The sequence below is a fragment of the Equus asinus genome, chromosome 13, assembly GCF_041296235.1.
Source record: "Equus asinus isolate D_3611 breed Donkey chromosome 13, EquAss-T2T_v2, whole genome shotgun sequence".
Taxonomy (NCBI): Eukaryota; Metazoa; Chordata; class Mammalia; order Perissodactyla; family Equidae; genus Equus; species Equus asinus.
Genome location: NC_091802.1, coordinates 16526063 through 16549716, shown reverse-complemented (window position 1 = coordinate 16549716; position 23654 = coordinate 16526063). Strand labels below are relative to the sequence as shown.

The following is a 23654-nucleotide window of genomic DNA, read 5'->3' as shown; positions in this document are numbered from 1 at the left end:
ACAGAAATGATCAGTAGAGTCTCAAGCACAGGCTTTGACATGTCCTTCTTGGTGAGCAGGTCCTCATTATGACCAACCATGGAAAAAAGTCCCAGAAAAAGTATCTTAGCTCCAATGGGGGAACCATCTATTTCCTTCTTTCTCTGTTCTCACCATCTCACCTTGCTTTTACCCATATTTTCTTAACCTTTACTTAACAACAGCTACAAGAAAAGGGCTCACTGGTGGCCTGTGAAAAGGCCAAGGTATTCCTTTTCATGGAGCAGAAGCTGCTGACAACAGGTGCTTCACAAGCAAGAGCTGCAGGTCCTTTACATTCATACCTCCCGAGACCATAGGTCACTTGATGTTGGAACAATACCTTGGCAGAGGCTGCAGCTCTGCGACAGAAAGCTCACTGAACTGTGTGCATTGCTGTTAGAGGGAGGCAGGAAAATGAATAGAAGGGTACCTCAGGAGGCCCCATTTCCTGAGTCCGGTGAGCTTGCCCCTTGGTAGCAAAACCAACAGAGTAACGATGAAGGAATCAATCTCCCTCCCCTTTGGACTTCACAGCCTCACCACTACAGCACTTTACAAACTTTATTTCCTCCTTCCGGGAAACCATCACTGCTCCTCAGGACTCCATGCTTCCTCAGGGCTGTTCTCAGGAATAATTAGCCAAGTTCAAAACGGCACCTAAACCTCTGCATCTCACCTTCTGCTGGGAATTCTAAATGCTGCAGTAGGCAACATGAGAGGAGAAAATCCTCTAGGATTCAAATGTGATTGAAAACCCAGGCAGGCAGACTAGAAGACCTTGCAGAGTCGCAGGAGGAGCCAAGTTTCAAGGGAAAGTGTGGCACACTCATTCATCAGGGAAGAAATCCCACCCATCCACCAGCAAGCTGAAGCATAACCCCCAAACACAAATGGGAAGGAAAATAAATCAACTTCAGAGTGAGAGAAAACACTAAGAAAAGGTGCACCAAGAGAACTAGCGACACTCTGTCCAGAAACGCCAGGTCTGTTTTACAAGAGTGTCTCCATGGGGCAATTCCCAGGCCTTGGCATTTCAGATAATAACCTTCCAGCCCTGAGACCAAACACTGTCAATGCTCTGTAACAATTCTGGGCCAAGGACCAAATTGCCCTTGCACACACACAAAATAATGTCACCTCCATGCTACATACTTCCATCAAGTCAAACCACATTATCCTTACCTAAGTGGGGTGGAGGGAAGGGAAGGGATCTTCAATTGTGACCTGGTCATGAGAACACTTAGAAATCCTGCCAATCAGCCCCTCCACCACCCCTGCACCAAAAAACCCCAGTGTTCAGAAAAGCATTTCAGAATGCACACCAGTATATTAGCCAAATTCTGGGCCTGGTGATTTTTGTGCTTCCAGATTTGAGTCACCATAGCTCATCAATTCTCTGTTCTTACTCCCTGGCAGGCTCCCACAAGGGATATCCCATAGGGAACTAGACTTTTCCATATTGAACAAACAGGGTACACGAGTCCAGAAACAGCTATTTCCAATCCCTGCCAAGCGTATGGTCTCTGCAATGAAACATTTCAGCAATGCCTCTCCCCTGGGAGAGGCTCTGGGTCTACAGCCTCCAAGAGGCCTTGCTGCTGCCTTTAGCATGGCCAGATGTGCAACAGCATTTCTGGGTTTGCAAATTAAGCTCTATACCCATGATTCCCTCCTTCCATCCCACCCAAGCACTAGAGAGTCACACAGATTTCAAAGAGTAAATTAAAGATCTGAGAGGCAATGATGGGGAAGGTTGTGTGTGTGTGCATGCATACACGCACATATGTATTGTGGGGGACGTAGTGGTATGGTAACATAGGAAAGAAGCTAGATTAATCTTTATCTCATAAATAAAGAAACTAGACGTTCCTTACCTTTCAACTGGGAGTTGTGTACAGCAAACATGTTGATGGTCATAAGCTGCAGCATACGGGTACTGCCAATAGGAGAGGGACTATGCTGCAGTAACACCTGGAACTCCTTGAGGACCTTCTCAGCCACTGCAGGGAATGTCTCCATCCTACAAATACAGCCAGCCAATCAGTGAGGCACATCCCCACGAGCACTTGGTACACATTCATACACATACACATACACACACACATATTCTCTCTCTCTCTCTTTCCCTCTTGCTCTCGCTCTTTCTCTATGTCTCTTACTCTCTCGAAAAGCTGACAACTAATACCTAGGACGTTTCTTTGCTACTTTCACAAACCTTCCCGATCTCCTAAGGTTGTGAACAAATTTAAGAGAAAGAAGTGTTCAGAGTTTGGAGATGAAAACAATTCAATTTTTGGATAAATCGCTATGAGTTATTATGCTTTGGTATGCTATTTCCTAACCCCTGGCAATAACTGGATTCGAGCTGAAATCAAAATTTCTCTCTGAAACAGTCGGTTTTTCTAAACAGCGAACAAATTTCCTTTAAGCTCTAAGACCTACATATTCCCCAAACTCTCTGGTATGAAAACCATATTCTATAAAAAGAGGTTCATGAATCTAAATATTCTTTACTCAAGGCTTTACTTCAGGAAACCAGACATAATTCTGCTGCTGTCTTCTTAGGTACTATCACACTAATTGCTCCACCTAAAAATCCCAAATTTCCCCTTGAAGAATGCCTAGACCTAGGGCCCCAATGATCCGTTTCCGTCTTTCCTGGGTTGCTGTCCTTCTCCCTCTCACGAGCCTCTGCACATCAGGGTCTGTATGTTTTCAGGCCAGTGGAAATATAATACCCTGGTCAACTGCCACTCCCAATACAGGAAGAGCCTGTAATGTAGGGAGGTAGAAATCCAGCCAGTGACCTAGGGCTCCTAAAGAGAGGTCATTCAAACCACTGCTTGCCAAATGCGGCCACTAGATCCTAAACAGTGGTGCATGCCTGGAGCTCCTTTGGCAACAGGAACTAACCACAGCTGAAGTCCTCAGAAATAAAAAGCAAATTCAAACTTGGTGCTAGAGAGAGAAACCAGGCACATGAGCCTTAAGGCCACACTGAACAATTCGTGGTCAGCAAAATATCTTTTATCCATTCTCAAACCCCCCGCCCCCAACAAACAAACTGCTTGTGGTACACGGGGGGTGGGGTGAGGAATAGCTCCAGGCTGGATTAATAAATAGCTTCTGGAAAGCCACAGGGAAGGGTATCCTTCTCAAAAGATACAAAACAGTTTCAAGTCCTAGAAAACGGTGCTTCTAGTTTCACCTGAACCTTGGCGATTTTCCCCCTGAATAGTTCCCTTCCCACGTTAGAAAACTCTAGAGCTTTCTGCTCTCAGCAATCTTCATTCTTTGCCCTTGGATGGCAACTCCTATTATTGACCTTCTGGTACCCAGAAGTCATGCCACAGCTATGGGTCAATTACAGTTTATACTCCTTTCTGTGCTGAGCTCTCCTCATTTTCATTGGCACAAAACATGCCATGAATTTGCTTTTTCCCCCTACATGCCATTTCAAGTGCCTCCTCTAAAAAAACCAAAAAAATACAAAAAACAACAAAAAAACCTTCTCCCCCCCCCCCAAAAGTTTCAGAACCATTAAAACTCTTGATAGGTTTGGAATGGCAGAGAGTGATATGTTTGGGGCTGGATTGGATCCACTTCTCCCCATGGGCTATAACAAAGGTTTCATTTTAAATCCTGACACTGTGCAGCACTCTCTCTGGTCGGACGTGAGGAGGGGGGCTAGCACTTCTCATTACGAGAATAGCAGAGTTCACTCTGCTTGAAAAGCAGCCACACTGGGCAAGTTTCAGAGCCATGTGTCTCCGTGTTGAAAGGCGGTAGAGAGCCAGCACAGAACGACATGACAGAAGTGTCACGTGGGACAGTCTTATTTCGAAGCTGTGTCTGAGGAAGCCTCTTCCCTGGGAGGGGAATTGAAACAGACCCATTAACACTCCCTAGGTCAGAAAGAAGTCTCAAATGAGCACAAGGCCAAATGTCCACATCTTTTTTTTAAAAAGTTAAAAAAAAAATCCTCCCTTTGCTTTTTAACTAGTTCAATATGATTAAAACAAAAGAAAAAAAATCAAATGCATAAGGATATCTTAGAGTAACTTCAATCCTGAGATATGAGGGAAGACGGATCTACTCAGACAAAATCAGCTTTGTTAGGCAATAACAGAGGGAAGCACAGATAAAAGATTCTTCCTCAGAGCTCAATAATGGGGTTTCTGATTCCCAATTTTATAACTAAAATGCTGTCTGATTTTGGCCTCAAATTACCTGAGAGTAGTTTTATGTCTCTCTCTTTGCTCCATCCCATATTACAGAATGAAAATTATACTAAAACTGAGATAATGACAATATACAATTATGTTCAGGAAAAAACCACAAAATAAAACCATGGTTTTTATGGATACATAGGTAAGTATGTAAATGCAGTAAAAAGGTCTGGAAGAATACATAACCTGATGTCTAATGTTATCTCTTTGGAGGACACAGGGGTTGGGGGAGAGTTGAAAGAAATTTTAGCCTTAGCTGTAATGTTATATTTTTATAAGGAGATTCTATATACTACTTATGTAATAATTGTAAAAGCTTTAGCCAAGAAGCAGCAGCAGCCGTAGCAGCAGAGGAAGAGGAGGAGAGAGCATAAAAAGATGGCAATTTATAAGAGCAAAGAATTGGAAGCAGCCTAACACGCCCAATAAAAGAAGATGATTCAGATGGCACATCCATATAATTAAATTCTATTTTTTAAAAGTTATATTAGATTTTTTTAATCATGTGGGGGAAAGTTCAACATATATTAAATGAAAACAATTTTAAAGTAGTTTATTGTGATCCCTACTTATACATACATGTAAAAAATGTGTGTGTGTGTGTGTGTGTGTGTGTGATGTATAGGAAAAAAATAAAAATATATACCAAGTGTTAACGGTGGATAGTTATCTCTGGATAGTGAGAATATAGGTAATTTTTTATTTCTTCTTTTTTCTGGGTTTTCTAAATATTTTACAATGAACACTGTATATAGTAAAAAGATTTCCCCTATAATGAATACTTCTGGCTTTTGTATATAAAAGTTATAATTTTAAAAATAAATCAAGACACAAACATTATATTTTTAACAATTCAAAATCCAAAATAAATATATCGGTCTTTGAATTCCAAGAGAACTTAAAGCTGTGCAAATAGCATGACCAGGCAAGCAAGTAAAAACTAAAGTAGTAACTTTAACCAAGGCAATAATGGGAACAAAATTATTCTATTTGTCACAAATCAGAAATCTACAGGCTGCCGGCTTCCCAACTTCTCACAGCGGAGTCCAAGCACAAGACTGATCAGCCTCTCACCAGGAAAGCAAGTGTCTGTTAGGAGCCATACGGCACCCGTGACTGATTCCTCTTCCTGAGCCGGAGAAGATCCTGTCCCTATCCTTTAACACTGCAAAAGATACAATCATTTTCAGGATATGTGTTTCACTAACTTAAGTAACTGCTTTCCGACATGATCTCTAGAGACATCTTGTCTCATTTGAATGGCAGTTTCAAGAAACCAATCTTTCAGACAACACTGGGACCTAAACCCGGGAGTGACTCAGACAGTGACTAACGGGGCAGGACCCAACCTCTCAGATGCTGAGGAACACAGCTGGGCTAGACAACACTCTCTGCAGAAAAGAATCAGGCTTCTTAACTTTTCTCAACTTCTTAATTTTTAAAAACTGAACAAGATAGGAGTGACCCAATAGCAAAAAAAAACCCCCAAAAAACAAAGCCTTGTGACAGGATAGAAATGAGAGAAAAAATCATAGTGCCACAGAACACAAGGACTGGAACGGACCTTGGAGATCATCTATTTAAACTACTGATAAGGAGACCGAAGCCCACAGAGGCTCTGACTTGTTCACTCTCGACGTCTTGTAACCAGTCACTAGTGGAAAACAAACTCTTTTTGGCACTTGATTCCATCTAACACTCCGAACCTCTTCTTCACTGGATGCTGAGAGTAAGGAGACTTGCATTGCACACAGTAGGCATTCAAAACCTCTACTGATGCAATCTGGAACACCACGCACAGAGAACACAAAGACTGAGAGAGCAACGCCGGGGCTTTTCTCAAAAGGCAGGCGGGACAGTGGATGTATCTTCAGCTGCTCCCCATTACAATCTCCTCACTCTTAACATGTTTTCAACGCCTCCCACATTTCACAGCTTATTGGTAATTAGGCAACAGTCCATGTTGTTGTGTGTGGCTTGGGCTCATTGCTTTTCTAGTCTTACAGACTTGTGTACTTTTTTTTTTCCAATAGAAAAGTTATTGCTGTTTCTGCCTTCCAGAATAAATATGGGGCTCAATTCTCTTTTACCTCCAGGAAAGCATAAGAGAAAATACTCATCGAGGGGCTGGAGTGCCTAGAACTTACATACATTTTGCTCATGTGAACACCACTATAACTCATTTTTTATGAAGGTGAAACTAGACTGGCCTTATCTTTTGCCAACAGCATATGTTATATGTAGAAATGGAAGAGATCCTGAAAAATAATCTGGACCACAGCAAACCACCTCTGACAAATGAAGATAATCTATTCTTTTTTAAAGGCTTCCAGAGAAGAAAATTCCTGAACACTTTCCCTCTGTGAAATTTTCTTACACCTAACTCAAATCTCTCCAGCTGCAACATAAGCCTATTTTCCCTTGCTGTCGTCCCACAGAAATCAAAATTATCTGGTTATGACTCATATTTAAACATAGTTAGGGTACCCCACAGCTGTCTCTAAATAAACCTTTTTTACCTTAATTTTTTTAAGATTAATTTTTCCTCTCAGAAATAATTTTCTAGCTTTTTAATCATTATTGTGGTTCTTTCCCCTGCTTCCTCCAAGATATGTGTATCTAAATATGAGAATTTTAAAAGGGGGAAAAATAAGGTTCTAATGCTTAACCTGATAAAAATATATCCTAAATATTCCTACATTCTGGACGAAGACTTTATAACTTCTTTGGTCCCAAAGGTCTCTAAGAGATCTAAGAAATACCTAGAGTAGCAGTTCTCAAACAGGAGCAACTTTGCCCCCAGGGAACATTTAGCAATGTCTGGAGACATTTTTAATTGTCACGACCTGGGGAGAGGGGAAAGGACGCTATTGACATGTAGTGGATAGAAGCCAGGGATGCTGTTAAACATCCTACAATGCACAGGACAGCCCCCTACAATAAAGAATTATAAATCAAAATATCAATAGTACAGTTGAGAAATCCTCACTTAGAACAACACGGTACATGAAAATTTAAGGAACAAACATAAGAAAAGGAAAAAAAGAGAGAAGATACCAAGTGGAAAGGTAGTAAGGAAGAGAAAGATTTAAAACATTAGAACTAAAAAAGATAATAAAGAGATACGAACCATAATACCTATTTTAAGTGCAGCATAATAGTATTTCCTGCTATGATGTGTTATTTTATGAAATGGTATTGATATCATCCTGCTCACCTTGTAACTGCAGCTTTACCTTACTCACTAGTGATTGCCCTGGGTCTACTACAACCTACTAGAATACTAGATCCTTCTCTCCAGTCTTTCACAATCTATCCATTTCTTGTAATGATTCACTCATTCATACAACAAATATTTACTAAACATCCACGATGTGTGAGACAGTAGGGATACAACAGTGTGGGCAAAAACCCCTGCCAGAGGAGAGCTTATGTGGGGTGGAGGGAGCTACAGATGCACTTCGTTGACTTTTCCTAAGTGAATCACTTGACACTTCTTTCTACTAATAGAGATACATCTATTGGCACGACTCCAAGTCATTCCAAAATCAAGACTACTCTTGCAGTGGCCATCACTGTCACTCTTGCCCAGGCTGATGACAAGTGAATATGTAATAGGCACACTTTTCTAGTTCACGATTCCTGGAACAGTGTTTCTTCAAGCAGGACAAAGCCTTTCAGCTTCTCCCACTAAAGGAAACCTCCTGGAGCATTACAGAAAAACTTACAAGGTTATGACAGAAAGTGAAAGGGAAACATTGACAACCAGGAGATCTATAACTCAAAACAAATCACCTCAAAGGGTAGCTCATAATAAAACCTCCAACTCAGAAAATATTACAACGCAGAAGACCTGTCTGAGAGCAGTGCCACCTATTCCTCTCTCAGACTGAAGAGGCACTCAGCACACATCTGCTCTGGTGTGCAGGCATCAGTCAGGCTTTAGGATCACTAGTTTTACACAGTGAGGAAAAACTCTGATCCACCAAAGGAATACTCAAAACTTGATCTCTTTCCAGGGATTTAAAGGACGAAGTAACAAGAGTTTTGCACACACCACCTTCCCTAAGACTTATATATAAATCCATGGTGGATGGTGAAACCATAGAAAAGTCTTAGCATTTACTGAAATCAGCAATATGGTGTAGGAACCTGAGCAAAGAAGGAAGGGGTATGGTTCAGAAGGAAGAGAAAATGTTGGAGGAAAGAAAATGTTACTCTTCTGTTTAAGGGAAATTAGTGGACAGCATTCCCCCAAGGATAACCCCTGGCAGCTGCACCCAGGGATTGAGCATAACTTCCTTGAGGAGCTCACTAGGGGCTGAGCCATAAGGCAGAGAAGGAGAAACCCAGAGGGACTAGGGTTGGGGGTTGGGGAAAGACTGTGTGTAAAGGGGGTTTTAGTGAAGGTAGAGAAAGAAGAGACAGAGGGATGGAGAGTAATATTTCCCAAACTTCATGAGCACAGTAGGAGAGTGAGTGAAAGGAAAAGAAGAGAAGGTGGAGGCCTCTAAGAATTCACACCCTGTGCCCTCAGTTACAAACACAGTCTAGTTGCTAACAATATTAAATTCCAAAATGACTTGTAATGTAGGAAAATAAAATAAACATCCTGCACACTTACCCAATCCGGGTAAACAGCTTCCCATGGGCATGGAGAAAACTGAGGATGAACCTTTTGTTCAGCTGCATGGGAAAAAGAGAGAGGAGAAAACAATTAAACTTTCCCCAGTTTCCTGTTACTGAACAGAGTCCCTAGTGACACAACAACCTGGCCAGGGTCTAAGGGGTGGGCACTAGGGATGGGAACCAAATGGACATGCCCAAACTCTCACACAGACCCAGGGCACATGCCCAACCGTTGCTGCTCAGCTGAGCCAAAATGACAGCAGGCTCAGTGAGCGGACAGCACCCTCTGCTGGCAGTGGTGCCTGTGTGTATGGAATGAAGTATTGAATCAGAACTAAGGTGGGTAGAAAGATGCCTGCAGCTCCCTCAGATCTAGGAGCCACTCTGGCCCCATAATGACAGAAATCAAGCCCTGACAAGGACAGGAACAATAGTGATTTTGGGTAAGTCCCTAATCTTATTTATGAGCTATTTTTCTACCTACCCAAGAAAGCAGGTAACCAAGGGTAAGGTAACCCACCACTAACTAGATCATCAAATTGTACTTCTCTAGCTTTTAAAACTAAAGTTCAAGTTCTAGGTCTGGAGTCGAAAAGTGAAGTGTCTACAGCGGCCAGGTATGAAACAGGCTGGTGGGGACCACAGCAATCTATGGCTGTTCCTCTCCAGTTCTGCTCTTTGTGGGCCCAATATTATTATTTCTTTCCCTTTTTTTTTTCTTTTAAAGAGAAGCCAAAAGCTGAGTTTTTTTTTTTTTTTAAAGATTTTATTTTTTCCTTTTTCTCCCCAAAGCCCCCCGGTACATAGTTGTGTATTCTTCGTTGTGGGTTCTTCTAGTTGTGGCATATGGGACGCCGCCTCAGCGTGGTTTGATGAGCAGTGCCATGTCCGCGCCCAGGATTCCAACCAACGAAACACTGGGCCGCCTGCAGCGGAGCGCGCGAACTCAACCACTCGGCCACGGGGCCAGCCCCAAAAGCTGAGTTTTTATGTGAAATCCTCTGGTTTTCTAAATGCTGACTACTAATGAAAAAAAAATTTAAACATTAGGCAAGCCAAAAACACACATTTGCCAGCCACATCTGGCCTATGAGCCATCAAATTTACAATCTCAGTTCAAAGTTCTAGAAAATCTACTTCTACCAAAACTCAGGAGAGATTCCTCTGAGCAAAACAAGGGCAGGGAAAAAATTTCAACTCTAAAGAAAGTGGACATAATCTAAAGACCAAATCTTGCTATCAACTTCCACGGTCTCCTAGAAGCAATACGTTCAGGCCCTTGTAGCCAGACAGGAAGAGGGGTCAAGAATCTCAAAGGGGTGGTTAGGGCAAAGAACAGTCTAGCACCCCTAGAGACTTTGCCTAAGAAGAAAAACTCTCCTGGTTTATTCCCTTGCAAAACAGAACACCAATCAAATTTTGGCAGTTCCATCTACTTCCTGTGGAAGCTGGATGTGGGAAAAGGAGTGCATTCTCACCTTGCCAATGACTTCAACAGCAAACTCTGCATACAAGCTTCAGTCTTTATTTTTGCTTAAACAAATTACATTTAATCAGCAATACCAGATCAAACACTGATTCATATAGTTAAAAAGCTCGGGACACCTCACTGAAGGTACCCTGTCTCTGCAGTGAGGTGAGTCTGGGCCAGGGACACTGGGTTACATGAAAAGAAGGGAAAGATGAGTAAGTGCTGCAAAATAAACTGCCAATGGTTTGGCACAACGACGTTTTGGTCAACGACAGACAGCATATACGAATGGTGATCTCATGAGACTAGTAGCATATAGCCTAGGTATGTAGCAGGCTGTATGTACCATCTAGGTTTGTGTAAGTACACTCTAAGATGTTTGCAGAACAATGAAATCACCTAAGGATGAATTTCTCAGAAAGCACTCGGTCATTAAGTGATACATGACTGTACCACTGTTAGCAGCAAAACCTGGGCCAGAATGCAAGTCTGTATATCTACTATTAGAGATACATGGTGAAAAACATGGGCTTTCCTGTGAAACCTCTGCCACTTACCTGCTGTGGGATCTCAGGCAAATGATCTAACCTCCCTAAGTTTCTCTTTCTACACAATGGAGATAACATTACCTATATGTTAATGGGTTGGTGCATGAGATAAGGCAAGTAAAAGCACGCTTGGCATGTTGTAAACACTCAATTGTTAGCCAAACATTCTCTCCCAATGAAGGATAAACCAAGTGGCAAAAAGTTAACAGCCAGAGAATCCAGGTGAAGGACATATGGGACTTCTATGTATTATTCTTACAACGTTTCTATAGGTATGAAATTATTTCAAAATAAAAAGGTAAAAATATATATTCTCCCTTTATTCCTATTTTAACTCAATTATGCCTTTGCCCACAGCTATTAGTCATAAACTAGTTAACTTATCCATAACCAGGAGGAATTCTTTAAAGTTGGTTATATTTATACATACAGCATACTTTGGTAGGAACAGAACAATACTAACCCATCTCATTCAAGCCAATTACCATTCCCAAGGCAGCTCAGAAATTTAAGCAATTTAAACCAATAAATGGCAGAGTTAGAACCTGAACCCAGGTCTTCTGATTCCAAAACAGTTCTCCTTCCCTTATAACTCCATCTATCTTAGGAAGAGAACTGGCGAGTTTACTCATGAAGGGCTGATGAGAGAATAAGAATGACCAGATGCAGTTCAGTTTTAAGTTTTCCTTACCGATTAGATAGAAAACTCATACTGTATGGCCCACAATACCTCCTGAAGTAAAATGAGCATGCCAAGGTTTTTTAATATTGTGGTTCTATCTTTACTTCCCAAAGATCTTTCCTCTTAGGGTAGTAGATGAAGCTCACTTAATGATCTGAATTCACATTTGCCATTATTGCACTTTAACTGTATCTAACGGAAAGTGTATTTCTTTTTTTCTTTTTTTTTTTACTGAGGAAAATTTGCCTTGAGCTAACATCTGTTGCCAATCTTCCTCTTTTTGCTTGAGGAAGATTCACCCTGAGCTAACATCTGTGCCAATCTTCCTCTCTTTGTATGTGGGTCACTGCCACAGCATGGCTGATGAGTAGTGTAGGGTCGCACCTGGGATCCAAACCCACGAACCCGGGCTGCCAAAGCGGAGCACGCTGAGCTTAACCACTAGGCCATGGGACTGGCCCTGGAAAGTGTATTTGTTTTTCTTTTTTTTTTTAAAGATTTTATTTTTCCTTTTTCTCCCCAAAGCCCCTCCAGTACATAGTTGTATATTTTTAGTTGTGGGTCCTTCTAGTTGTGGCATGCAGGATGCTGCCTCAGCATGGCCTGATAAGCACAGTGCCATGTCCGTGCCCAGGATTCAAATCAGCAAAACCCTGGGCCGCCAAAGCGGAGTGTGCGAACTTAACCACTCGGCCACGGGGCTGGCCCCAATGCACTGTTTTTCAACTAGTGAGAGAGAAAGGAATCTTAGGGAACTTTTTCAAACTAACCATACATTCTTACTGACCTTCGTTAATGAGAACCATTGCTTTATATTTAGTCTGAAACTATCTGTCACCCTAAACATAGTTTCTCTTCATTGTGACCAACACTTCAAGTAGGAAAGGAGCTAAAAATGTAGATGCATTCTAGAGAGAGGCAGGAGATGTTATATGAGGAAGTAGATTTGTTACTCATTGGTCAATATTGGCCTAAGCAACGTGGCATGTTATACTGAGGAAGATTTGTTACATATTGATCGAAACAGGCCTAAGTAACATTGCATGTAACAACATGATGTCAGCAGTACTGAGGCAGAACTTTTGGAAAACTTAACTGATACCAAGTCCACAGTAAGAAAAGTCTTAGTCTGAGCTTCCTCCCTCTGCAACACATCACCATGGACTGGCTTCCATTTTCACAACTTTTTGATTCTTAACAATACACTCCGATAGTCTCACTCAGGTAGGGAAAGAAATGTTACTCCTCGAATGGTGAGACTATCTGCCTCCAGATCTTCCTTGCACATTTACACTGTTCACCAGAAACTAAAAACGCTCTTGGGTGTAGCCCGGAGAGACAGTGTTAGAATTACTAAAGGGCTCCTGGCTCTTTAGTAGTTCAAGTCCAAAACCAATTCACTATGGACTCATGAGCTTTCTGCACCATCTAAAAGCCAGGACCCAAAGAGACACTTCGGCAGTAGTTGGATTGGTAGGTCTCTGAACACTCACAATAAGGTTTGTTCAGCTATTTACTACGGGATGAATGAGTAAAATGGTTTGGGCTGTTCCTCAACTGTAAAATGGCATTTCTACCACTGACATTACTTAACTCAGAGGAGAAATGATAAAATGAAATAATATGAAGCATTTTGAGGAGTAAATGTTTTATGGAAGCCCTGGTAATTATCACTCAGAACCACCTAACTGCTTTGTGAACTGTGGAGCAAAGAAGGAGAAAGCAGCTGCTCAGATGCAGCAATACAACACAAGAGGACAAGATTCTGAAATATGCCCAATTTCAATTTCTAAATAGTTGCCCCTGCTTCTAAATAGCTGTGTGGAAAACCAAATTTCTGAAAAGTGAATCATTTTAAGGATAGTAAGACTACTCAGTATTAAAAGGAGTTCCAACGTGCATTTTTAAAGTGTTTTAGGGAGCATAAATTATCATTCTCTAGATTATCTGTCTGGAATGTCTCTACTCTTATATATCAAGTGTTAAAAAAAAAACTTTGTTGTGTTTTTAAAAAGGGGCTCTATCCTCTTAGATATGAGACAACAAAGGTGGAGGCCAAATTTCAATGGTACCTGTTAGTAAACGTCCAGGACCTCCAGAGCATGCAATCAAAGTCCATTTACAGTCTCCCTAAAGCACTGAGATCACAACTTGGAAGAGAATGTGAGCACAGAGGTGATACTGTCCACCTTCATTCCTGTGCTTCTATGCCGGGCAAAATCAAGAGCAAAGCAACAAGACAGGTCCCCCAAACCAAGGAACTTATAGTCTAAGAACAAAAGATAAATAGCATGCCAACTTGTCAACTCCCCATTTATGTTCTAAAACATAAGGTTTTGGGTGCTGGGAGGCACTTTGTTTCCTATACTGTCAACTATTCCTCAGCCAGGCAAAGTCTTGCAGGAGGTGGGATCTAAGGACATAATAAGAAAGGAAGGGGGAACCTGGCACACAAAATGTGGAAACCTATCAGTAAGTCAGCAATGCAATAATCACCTAGTAGAGATAAAAATTATTCATTAGCACTTTCAGTATTCCTCTTTCCAGAATATAAAGAAAGAAGTACAGGCAAGCAAAGTACCATGACTCAAATGCCTTGTAGAAAGACGGAGCAAATCAAAATCAATCCTTATATCCCTTACACATGGACCAAAGAGCCACATCAAGGCTGAGGTAGAGCATGGGTGGGGATTACTCCTCTCCTTTAGTTTCTCCACCCCTGAACTGTTCTGGGCAGGATGACAGCTCAATTAGCTCTAATTAAGCACAAAGTCCACGTAGAGATTTCCCACTTAGATGGCTGGATCTGAGCCATATGAATTCAAGTGTAAAACATGCCTCTTAAAACCACCTCTTCCAAGTAACGCACCCCTTGAAACAATAGCTCTTACTCTCACACTGCAGCTTAGTGCTGCCTCAACAAAGTCTTACACTAAAGCAATTTACTTGCTATTACTTCATTATCTCTCCTACTTAAAGCCAGGAGACCAGAGGGAAATTGGGCTAAATGTCAAATCAGCAGTCAGCTCCAGAAAACCCAGGAGAGAAACTGGCACTAGGTATAAAGAAAAGAAGGAACCCAAAATTTGTGACTATTCAGTATTTATTGCTCATTTGTATAGTAGGGGGAAGGAATAGGACAGAATGGTATGAACAAAGACCACTGATCTCAGAGTTGAAGACTTGGGTCTAAATTTTGGTTATGTCATTTATTTGACATGTAACTATCGGCAAGTCACATCAACTTTCTAAGACTGTGTCTTCAACTATAAAATGAGAAGGTTGAGTGAGGTCAGTATCAGTGATTCCACAACCCTGAGTGTGTGTGCATCACAAGAACAGGTTTTGTAAAAAAATACAGATTCCCCCAAAAATTCATATGGGGCAACAAAAGACCCCGAATTGCTAAAGCAATCCTGAGAAAGAACAAAGCTGGAAGCATCAGAATCCCTGACTTCAAAACATACTACAAACCCACAGTAATCAAAACAGCATGGTACTGGTACAAAAACAGATGCACAGATCAAGGGAACAGAATTGAAAGCCCAGAAATAAAACCACACATCTATGGACAGCTAATCTTTGACAAAGGAGCTGAGGGCCTACAATGGAGGAAAGAAAGTCTCTTCAACAAATGGTGCCGGGAAAACTGGACAGCCACATGTAAAAGAATGAAAATCAACCATTCTTTTTCACCATTTACTAAAATAAACTCAAAATGGATCAAAGACCTACAGATTAGGCCTGAAACAATAAGTCTTCTAGAAGAGAATATCGGCAGCCCACTCTTTGACATCAGCTTCAAAAGAATCTTTTCGGACACCATAACCCCTCACATGAGGGAAACAATAGAAAGAATAAACAAATGGGACTTCATAAGGCTAAAGAGCTTCTTCAAGGCAAGGGAAAACAGGATTGAAACAAAAAAACAGCCCACTAATTGGGAAAAAATATTCACAAGTTATTTATCCGACAAAGGGTTAATCTCCATAATATACAAAGAACTCACATGACTCAACAATAAAAAATCAAATAACCCAATTACAAAATGGGCAGGGGACATGAACAGACATTGCTCCAAAGAAGATATACTGATGGCCAATAGTCACATGAAAAGATGCTCATCATCACTAATCATCAGGGAAATGCAAATCAAAACTACACTAAGATATCACCTTACACCTGTTAGAATGGCAAAAATATCCAAAACCAAGAGTGACAAATGTTGGAGAGGCTGTGGAGAAAAGGGAACCTTCATACACTGTTGGTGGGAATGCAAACTGGTGCAGCCACTATGGAAAACAGTATGGAGATTCCTCAAAAAGTTAAGAATAGAAATACCTTATGACCCAGCCATCCCACTACTGGGTATATATCCTAAGAACCTGAAATCAGCAATTCCAAAAGTTCCATGCACCCCTATCTTCACTGCAGCATTATTCACACTAGCTAAGTCATGGAACCAACCTAAGTGCCCAGCAACTGATGATTGGATAAAGAAGTTGTGGTATATATATACTGGAATACTACTCAGCCATAAAAAAGGACAAAGTCGTCCCATTCACAACAACATGGATAGACCTTGAGAGTATTATGTTGAGTGAAATAAGCCAGACAGAGAAAGACGAACTCTGTATGATTCCACTCATAGGTGGTAGTTAACATATGGACAAAGAGAACTGATCGGTGGTTGCCAGGGGAAAGGGGGGTGGGGGGAGGGCACTAGGGTTGAAGTGGTGTACCTACAACATGACTAATAATAATGTACAACTGTAGTTTCACAAGGATGTTAACTTTTATAACCTTAATAAAAAAAAAATTTAAAAAAATAAAATAAAAAAATACAGATTCCCCAGTCCTACAGAATCCGAATCCTCAGGGAGGGGGAACGAGACCGCAAATCTACATTTTTAAAAGGTCTCCAGGTAAGATTTCTCAAAAAATTAAAAATAGAAATACCATATGACCCATCCATCTCACTACTGGGTATCTATCCAAAGAACCTGAAATCAGCAATTCCAAAAGACCCATGCACCCCTATGTTTACTGCAGCATTATTCACAATAGCCAGGATGTGGATGTAACCTAAGTGTCCATCAACTGATGATTGGATAAAGAAGATATGGTATATTTATACAATGGAATACTACTCAGCCATAAAAAAGGATAAAATCATCCCATTCACAACAACATGGATGCACCTTGAGGGTATTATGTTAAGTGAAATAAGCCAGAGAGAGAAGGACAATCTCTGTACGACTCCATGCATATGTGGAAGTTAAACACGTGGACAAAGAGAATAGATTAGTCATTACCAGGGGAAAGGGGGGAGGTAGGCACAGGGGGTGAAGGGGTACACCTACAATATGACTGACAAATAATAACGTACAACTGAAATTTCATAAGGTTGTAAACTATCATAATCTGAAGAAAAAGTAAAAAAAAAAAAAAAAGGTCTCCAGGTAATTCTGAGACACAGTCAGATTTGGGAACCACTGGGCTAGATCATGGGTCAGCAAACTATGGCCTACAGGTCAAATCTAGCCTCCTACCTGTTTTTTGTATGGCCCGTGAGCTAAGAATTGTTTTTATAATTTTTAATGGTTGAAAAAAATCAAAAGAATATTTCATGACACATGAAAATTGCATGAAATTTAAATTTCAGTGTCCACAAATAAAATTCTACCGAAACAGAGCCACACTCTTTGGTTTACATATAGTCTGTGGCTGCTTTCCCCTCAAAAGGGAGAGCCGAATAGCTTCAGCAGGGAGTGTATGGCCCAAAAGCCTAAAATATTTACTATCTGGCCCTTTATTGAAAAAGTTTGCTGATCCCTGGCTAGATCATCTCTAACAGTGGTATCTCAAAAATCTTCTACCAGCATAACACTTGAGGGCTACCACACACATGTACTGGAAACAGCAATGATTCTCATGGGCTGAGAGGTAAAGAGGAGCATGGTTCAAAAGAACCCCCACCTCCCCAGATATTTTGATACCTACCTATCGCCTACCACCTCTGGAGAATCACCAATCTACAGTGTTCCTGCCAATTCTGAAAGCCCACATGCGTATGCTTCTAAATAAATCTAACCTTTCTTGTCAGCTTCTAAGCAAGCACCATCCTAGTCTATGATAGCACAAAAACACCAAATGCCAAAAGACTCTCAAAGCTACGGAACTCAAAAACCCTAAAGGCTACAGAGAAATATAAATGGGACTCTCCAAGTAGCCACCTTTGAAGACACTACAGGACTTGGCAACTGGATGGAAACAGAACACACCCAAGCCCAATAAAGATTTCACTTAGGCTAGAGGGATCCTGGACATTTCCCAAAACATCCCTAATCAAGGGAAAGTGATAGATTGAGGGTTATGAATCCCTGTGCTATGGTCTGACAATCTATAGCAACCAGCTCAAAAGTGCCACCAGCTTAACATCTTCAGGTATAAAGAGAAAGAGAGAAAGTTCAGCCAAAGGGCAACACTGTTGCTCTGACTAGGTTACTTTCTGAATGACTCTTCTTTCTGACTCATCTCTCTCAGTGCCTGGGAACTCTCATGCCATCCACCCAAAAAGCAGGGGAGCTGGGACACTGTGTCTGCACTGCACAAAGTAAGACAGAAGAGGAAATGGCTGAAGCCCCACTCAGCAATCAGGTGGGCAACAAGAAAGTAGTTCTCTAAAGGCAGTAAACAAGCTCAAACCCATCGTATAAATGAATGAGTTGACAGAGTCTGAGGATGGTGAGGGCCTTCTCACACTCTGTCCACCCATTCACTTATTCATTCAACAAAAACTTACTTGCCACTTTCTATGCACGAACTATGAACAAGGCAGAGATAATCCCTGCTCTGTGGGTGAGTAAATTAATCAGTTGGTTTTAGAGGGACCAGGGAGTCAAGCCTGTGTGTGACGGTCCCAAAGTGGTACATGGTAAACTGGCATGGCCAGGTGAGTGCTCCTGCAAGAGATCTCTGGCTGGAGAAATAGGCTGGGCCAAGTTGCAGAAGTCTGTTAAAGAGTTTGATCTTAATCAAAGCCATTGAAGAATTTTGAGCAGGGAAGTGACATGAGCGAACCTCATTTTTAGAAGGACATTCTCCGGGCCGGCCCAGTGGCGCAGCAATTAAGTACACACATTCCACTTCTCGGTGGCCCGGGGTTCGCCGCTCCAGATCCCGGGTGCGGACATGGCACCGCTTGGCAAGCCATGCTGTGGTAGGCATCCCACGTATAAAGTAAAGGAAGATGGGCACGGATGTTAGCTCAGGGCCAGTCTTCCTCAGCAAAAAGAGGAGGATTTGGCAGCAGATGTTAGCTCAGGGCTCATCTTCCTCAAAAAGAAAAGAAAAGGAAAAAAAGGACATTCTGGCTACTGTTCAGAAATTTTAGTGTTGTTTCTGAGGGGAGGGGCGGGTGGAGAGTGGGGCGGGGTCAAATGTGTGGAGGCCAGGAGACCAGTTAAGAAGCTGTTGCAACCATCCAATGGCAATGGAGACAGAGAAGAGAGGGAAGATAGACAAAGGAAAGGATCGTTCCACACTCAGACAATTACGAGCCCTGTCCCTAACTCCCAGTGGTTCTCAGTTCTAAGTAACTCAATTTACAGACACTAGCAGTGGCCCAGAACCAAGTATGAGTCTTCAGAAAAAGACTCAAACTAAATCAAACACTGACTTCATTTTTAGAGGTAACTTGGATATTCTTATTATATTTCCTTTCAATAATATTTTTAAATGGCCTAGCACAGTGTTTGATACTTAGTGCATATTCAATAAGAGACTGTTGAAGAACTTATTAAAATATATAGATTTGATAGTGTAAGACTAGATAGTATTCACCCATGTAATACACACAAAAAGCTCACAAGAAAAACCTTGCAGGACAAATTTAATGCTGTGGGGAAATAACATACTTATCACTATTTATGAGAATTTAAATCTCTTTTTGGAGGGCAATTTGGCAAAACCTAGGCAAAGGTGGTCAAAGGAAAACAGAGTTCTATCAGGATTTAAGGATTGTGATGCTGAGAAATATCAGTTCCATCTGCTACGTTTCAACCCAAGAGACTGGACAAGAACAGACCACAGTTAACAAGTTAATAACATCAGAATAAAAGTCAAAGTCCTTAACAATGGCCTACAAAAGGCCTATGTAACAATTATTCTCCACTCCTATCGCCTCCTGTTCCTTCAATGTGTCAAGCATGCTCCTACTGGGGAGCTTGCGCCTTTCCTCTCTAGCTCGGTGGTTCCCATACTTTACAACACACTGGAACTGCCTGTGAATCTTTTAAAAACATGGATGCCTGGCTTCCATCTCCAGACATTCTGATTTAATTGGCATGGGGGTGAGACCTGGGCATTGGGATTTTTAAAAGCTCCCTAGGTGATTGTATTGTGCAGCAAAGTTTGAAAACCACTGTTCTAGCTTATCCTGTTTTAAAAGCACTTATCAATTTTTTCACACATATACACACAAACCATGAGAGCAAGGACTTTGTGTATTTTGTCCACAGTGGGCTCACAGAAGGTAACCAATAAATATTTGGTAAACAAACAGCCTTTCTAATCTGATCTTTGGCTGTTCCTTCTGCCTCCACCCTTGCTAATACAGCCTACTCTTCAGCAACAAAGAATTATTCATGGTGCCCTAAATTCACCATGTTCTTTCTGCTGCTGTTCCCAATTTCCGTCTAATGCCTTCTCATGCACTCCGTTCTATACCTAATAAAGTCCTACTTTTCCTTGCTTAAACCTCTCCCAACCCTCTACCTCCAGGATGAGCCTGATATCTTATCCTTCAGGCTCAAAATATTTCATATACCTCTGTGATATTGGGTATCACAGTACATCTTAATTATAAACACACGTCTGTCTTTATTTTCTTTTATTTTTTATTTTTTAAAAGATTGGCACCTGAGCTAACAACTGTTGCCAATCTTTTTTTTTTCTTCTGCTTTTACTCCCCAAATCCCCCGAGTACATAGTTGTATATTTTAGTTGTGGGTCCTTCTACTTGTGGCATGTGGGACACCGCCTCAGCATGGCCTGACGAGCGGTGAAATGTCCGTGCCCAGAATTCAAACCAGTGAAACGCTGGTGCCACCGAAGTGGAGTGCGCGAACTTAACCACTCGGCCACAGGGCCGGCCCCCATGTCTGTCTTTAGACCAGCTCTGTCCATAGAACTTTTCCATGATGATGGAAATGTTCCTTATCTTCAGTGATCAATACAGGAGCCACTAGCCACATGTGGATAATGAGTATTTGAAAGGTGGCTTGTATGACCAAGGAACTGAATTTTTAATTTTATTTCATTTTAATTAATTTAAATAGCCAAATAAAGCTAGTGGCTACCATACTGGTGAGCAGAGCTCTACACTGTAATGTCCTTTAGTGAATATATCCTGCAACGTAGGAATTATCAACAGTGACGGATGGGTGGGTAGAGAGATGGATAAACGTGAAAGAGTTGGCTCCAAAGATTATAATATCCGTACTTTTACAATTTCTGGCTTGCCGTATGGTAGAAGCAAAAGCTACACTCTGAAGCACAAATAAGATTCAGCCAATAGGAGCAAATGACTGGAAGAATCTATCCAGCATTCTACTTTTCTGCCCAGCTATATAATCCACAGTGTGGGGAGTGTGGCCTAATACCTGATTTTAACTACTAGACTGTACCTTTCAGAAGCTTAGGGGCAGCCCCCAACTAAAGACAGCTTGAATTTACAGAGCTAGCTCTGTGCTTTGTGAGTTAAAAGTACCCCAAGCTACCCAGACACAACTCAGACATTAAGAGCTCAAGTTTTCCCAGGTGAACAAAACAAATGTGTAATACTCAACCACCTTAACAATAGTCAAAACTTCTACAGCACCTTCTATAGTGCTGTAAGGCACTATTCTAAGCACCTGTGTCTATTAACTCATTTAACCTTACAACAATACTGTGAGGTATGTACTATTATTATTTCTATGCTACAGATGAGGAAACTGAGCACAGAGGTCAACCCAAGGCAGTCTAGCTCCAGAGTCTGAGCTCTTAATCTTTCACCTTTAAAAAAGGAAACCTTTTTGGCAGAACCAAGAAAGACACTGAGGATGTTTATAAGGCCCAAAAGCTAAAGTAACCCCAAGCAAAAACCCACCAATGGTTCCAGCTATCATTCACTGAGAGACCACTAGGCCAAACCAACTGAGAAGTCTCGCAGATTAAGGGAAGTAGATACTTCCAGTCTAGATCATATCATGCAAGCTGGTGGAAGCACTTAACTGCAGCCTACTTTAATGCCAGCCAGAAAAGAGAAAAGTGAGAAAAGTGAATAAAAAGTGTTTTCCATAACAGTAAAACAGCAGTAATAGAACAAATAAAATAAAAACTCTAACATTTCTCTAGATAAGTCCACAATCTGCCTGATTAACAAAGAAATAGTTCTTCAAGAGTCAAAGAATGTATGTGCACTCACACACTATCATCGAGGGACTGTGCACAGTCTAGAAAAAATATCTAAAAACATATCCTCCTGCCTACCCACCTACCACAATACAGGAAAACAAACCCCTGACTCTCTCAGGAAAGGGAGGAGCAAGAACTAATCTAAGAACATGAAGAAGAACGAAGCTTCAGTTTAAGAACGATGTGGTCACAAAGAAGGTTTCACAAACCACTCTGCTGTGGGCACCAAAAAGCAAATAATCAGCATACAGGGAGTTCTGGCAACCTTGTGTGAGCTTCAGATTTAAGCAAGGCACCAAATAAGGGAAGGATTCTGGCGCATCAACTCCAAGGAAAAGTGTTTCAAGTTAAAAATGGTTATTCAGGTTTGGATGTGAACTTCTGTATCTGTTCTTTATCAACAGAGGCACCTCTACCTCTCTGGCAGCTAGCAGCAGAAAGAGAAGAAAACTGTTAGAATAAAAATGGGTTACACACAGACAACAGTATGACCTGACACAGCCTGGCATTTACCTGGATACCAAAGACAAGGCTATAAAATGGCAATGAAGAACTTCTGGGATTCCAGATCCCAGCTGGACGCAAAATTCTCCAGGAGCAGGCAGGCCATGATGTCACTTTTCCCCAACAGCCAGAGAGTTCAAAATTAAGACCAAAAACCACAGCATTTTTGGTGAGAGACTCAGTTTCACTGTGACTGGAGGCAAGGCCTGCTTCCATCTAGTTTTTTGTCACTCTTATCTTTTCTGTACTGGTTCCCAGACCCAAAATACCTAGTTCAAAAGACGTGGCAAACACCTTCAAAGCTCTTACCTTTGATCCAACTCTCCTCTTCATTCTTTTATCCTCTCTGAACAATGAAAATCAATCTTAGCCATACCAGAAAGCAGGAAAATCATGAGCATTAACTTCTTCCTAACTTATTTACAGTGCTCTATCCCTGTCACCGTTACTATTAAATGTATAGGAAAAATCTGAGTTTAGAGTTAAAAGGGAAGAAAAGAATGAAAGTGACATAAGTCAAAAACCAATTACTCTCCTGGTTACACAAGTATGCTTAGTTTGTATGACTTTGATAGGTGCACTTTTCTGCAAGTATATTATACTGTAATAAAGTTTTTTTAAACTACTACAATCTTTTCTGCTACTCCATAAAAAGCCTTTACTCATGGCCAATACCCTTTGCTCCATATGTGCTAACGTCCAGCGAGATTCTAACTCTGAGGTGGTAGAAATGAGGGCAACTGTGCTAAAAGTTTGGGGCTCCATCTAGGTTCAGAAAGCTACACTAGTATTAAATACCAGATCTGGTGATGGTGTAAATTATATGCCTATTTTACAGATGTAGAAACAAGGGAAGAGATTAAGAAATGTATTCATAGAAATAAAAGAAATTTAGGAATGTAATCCAGAAGATCTGCTCCTAGTCTGCATCAGCCACAAGATACAGCTTCTCAGGGGCACCAAGGGCATCTATCAGTGCCTTACTCAACCTTTTGATATATGTCACTTCAAAGTATTTTAAAAGCCATACTGTTTTACAGATCTGTCCAGAAGTCTGAAGGAAATCTGCCAAAGAAATTCCTCAGAGAGAATGTCAACTGACTTACACA

General features: G+C 41.2%; 1 protein-coding gene across 5 annotated transcripts in view; it reads right to left on the bottom strand.

Annotated features, from left to right (window-relative positions):
- Positions 1-23654, bottom strand: part of SMG6 (SMG6 nonsense mediated mRNA decay factor) — a 212774-nt gene that overhangs the window by 155734 nt on the left and 33386 nt on the right. For all 5 annotated transcript variants that reach the window (XM_044745869.2, XM_014826888.3, XM_044745870.2 and 2 more), the window contains exons 9-10: positions 8875-8936; positions 1896-2041 (exon numbers count right to left, since the gene is read on the bottom strand). In XM_044745869.2, coding sequence (XP_044601804.1) covers positions 1896-2041; positions 8875-8936 — 208 coding nt within the window. The remainder of the gene's footprint in view (positions 1-1895; positions 2042-8874; positions 8937-23654) is intronic.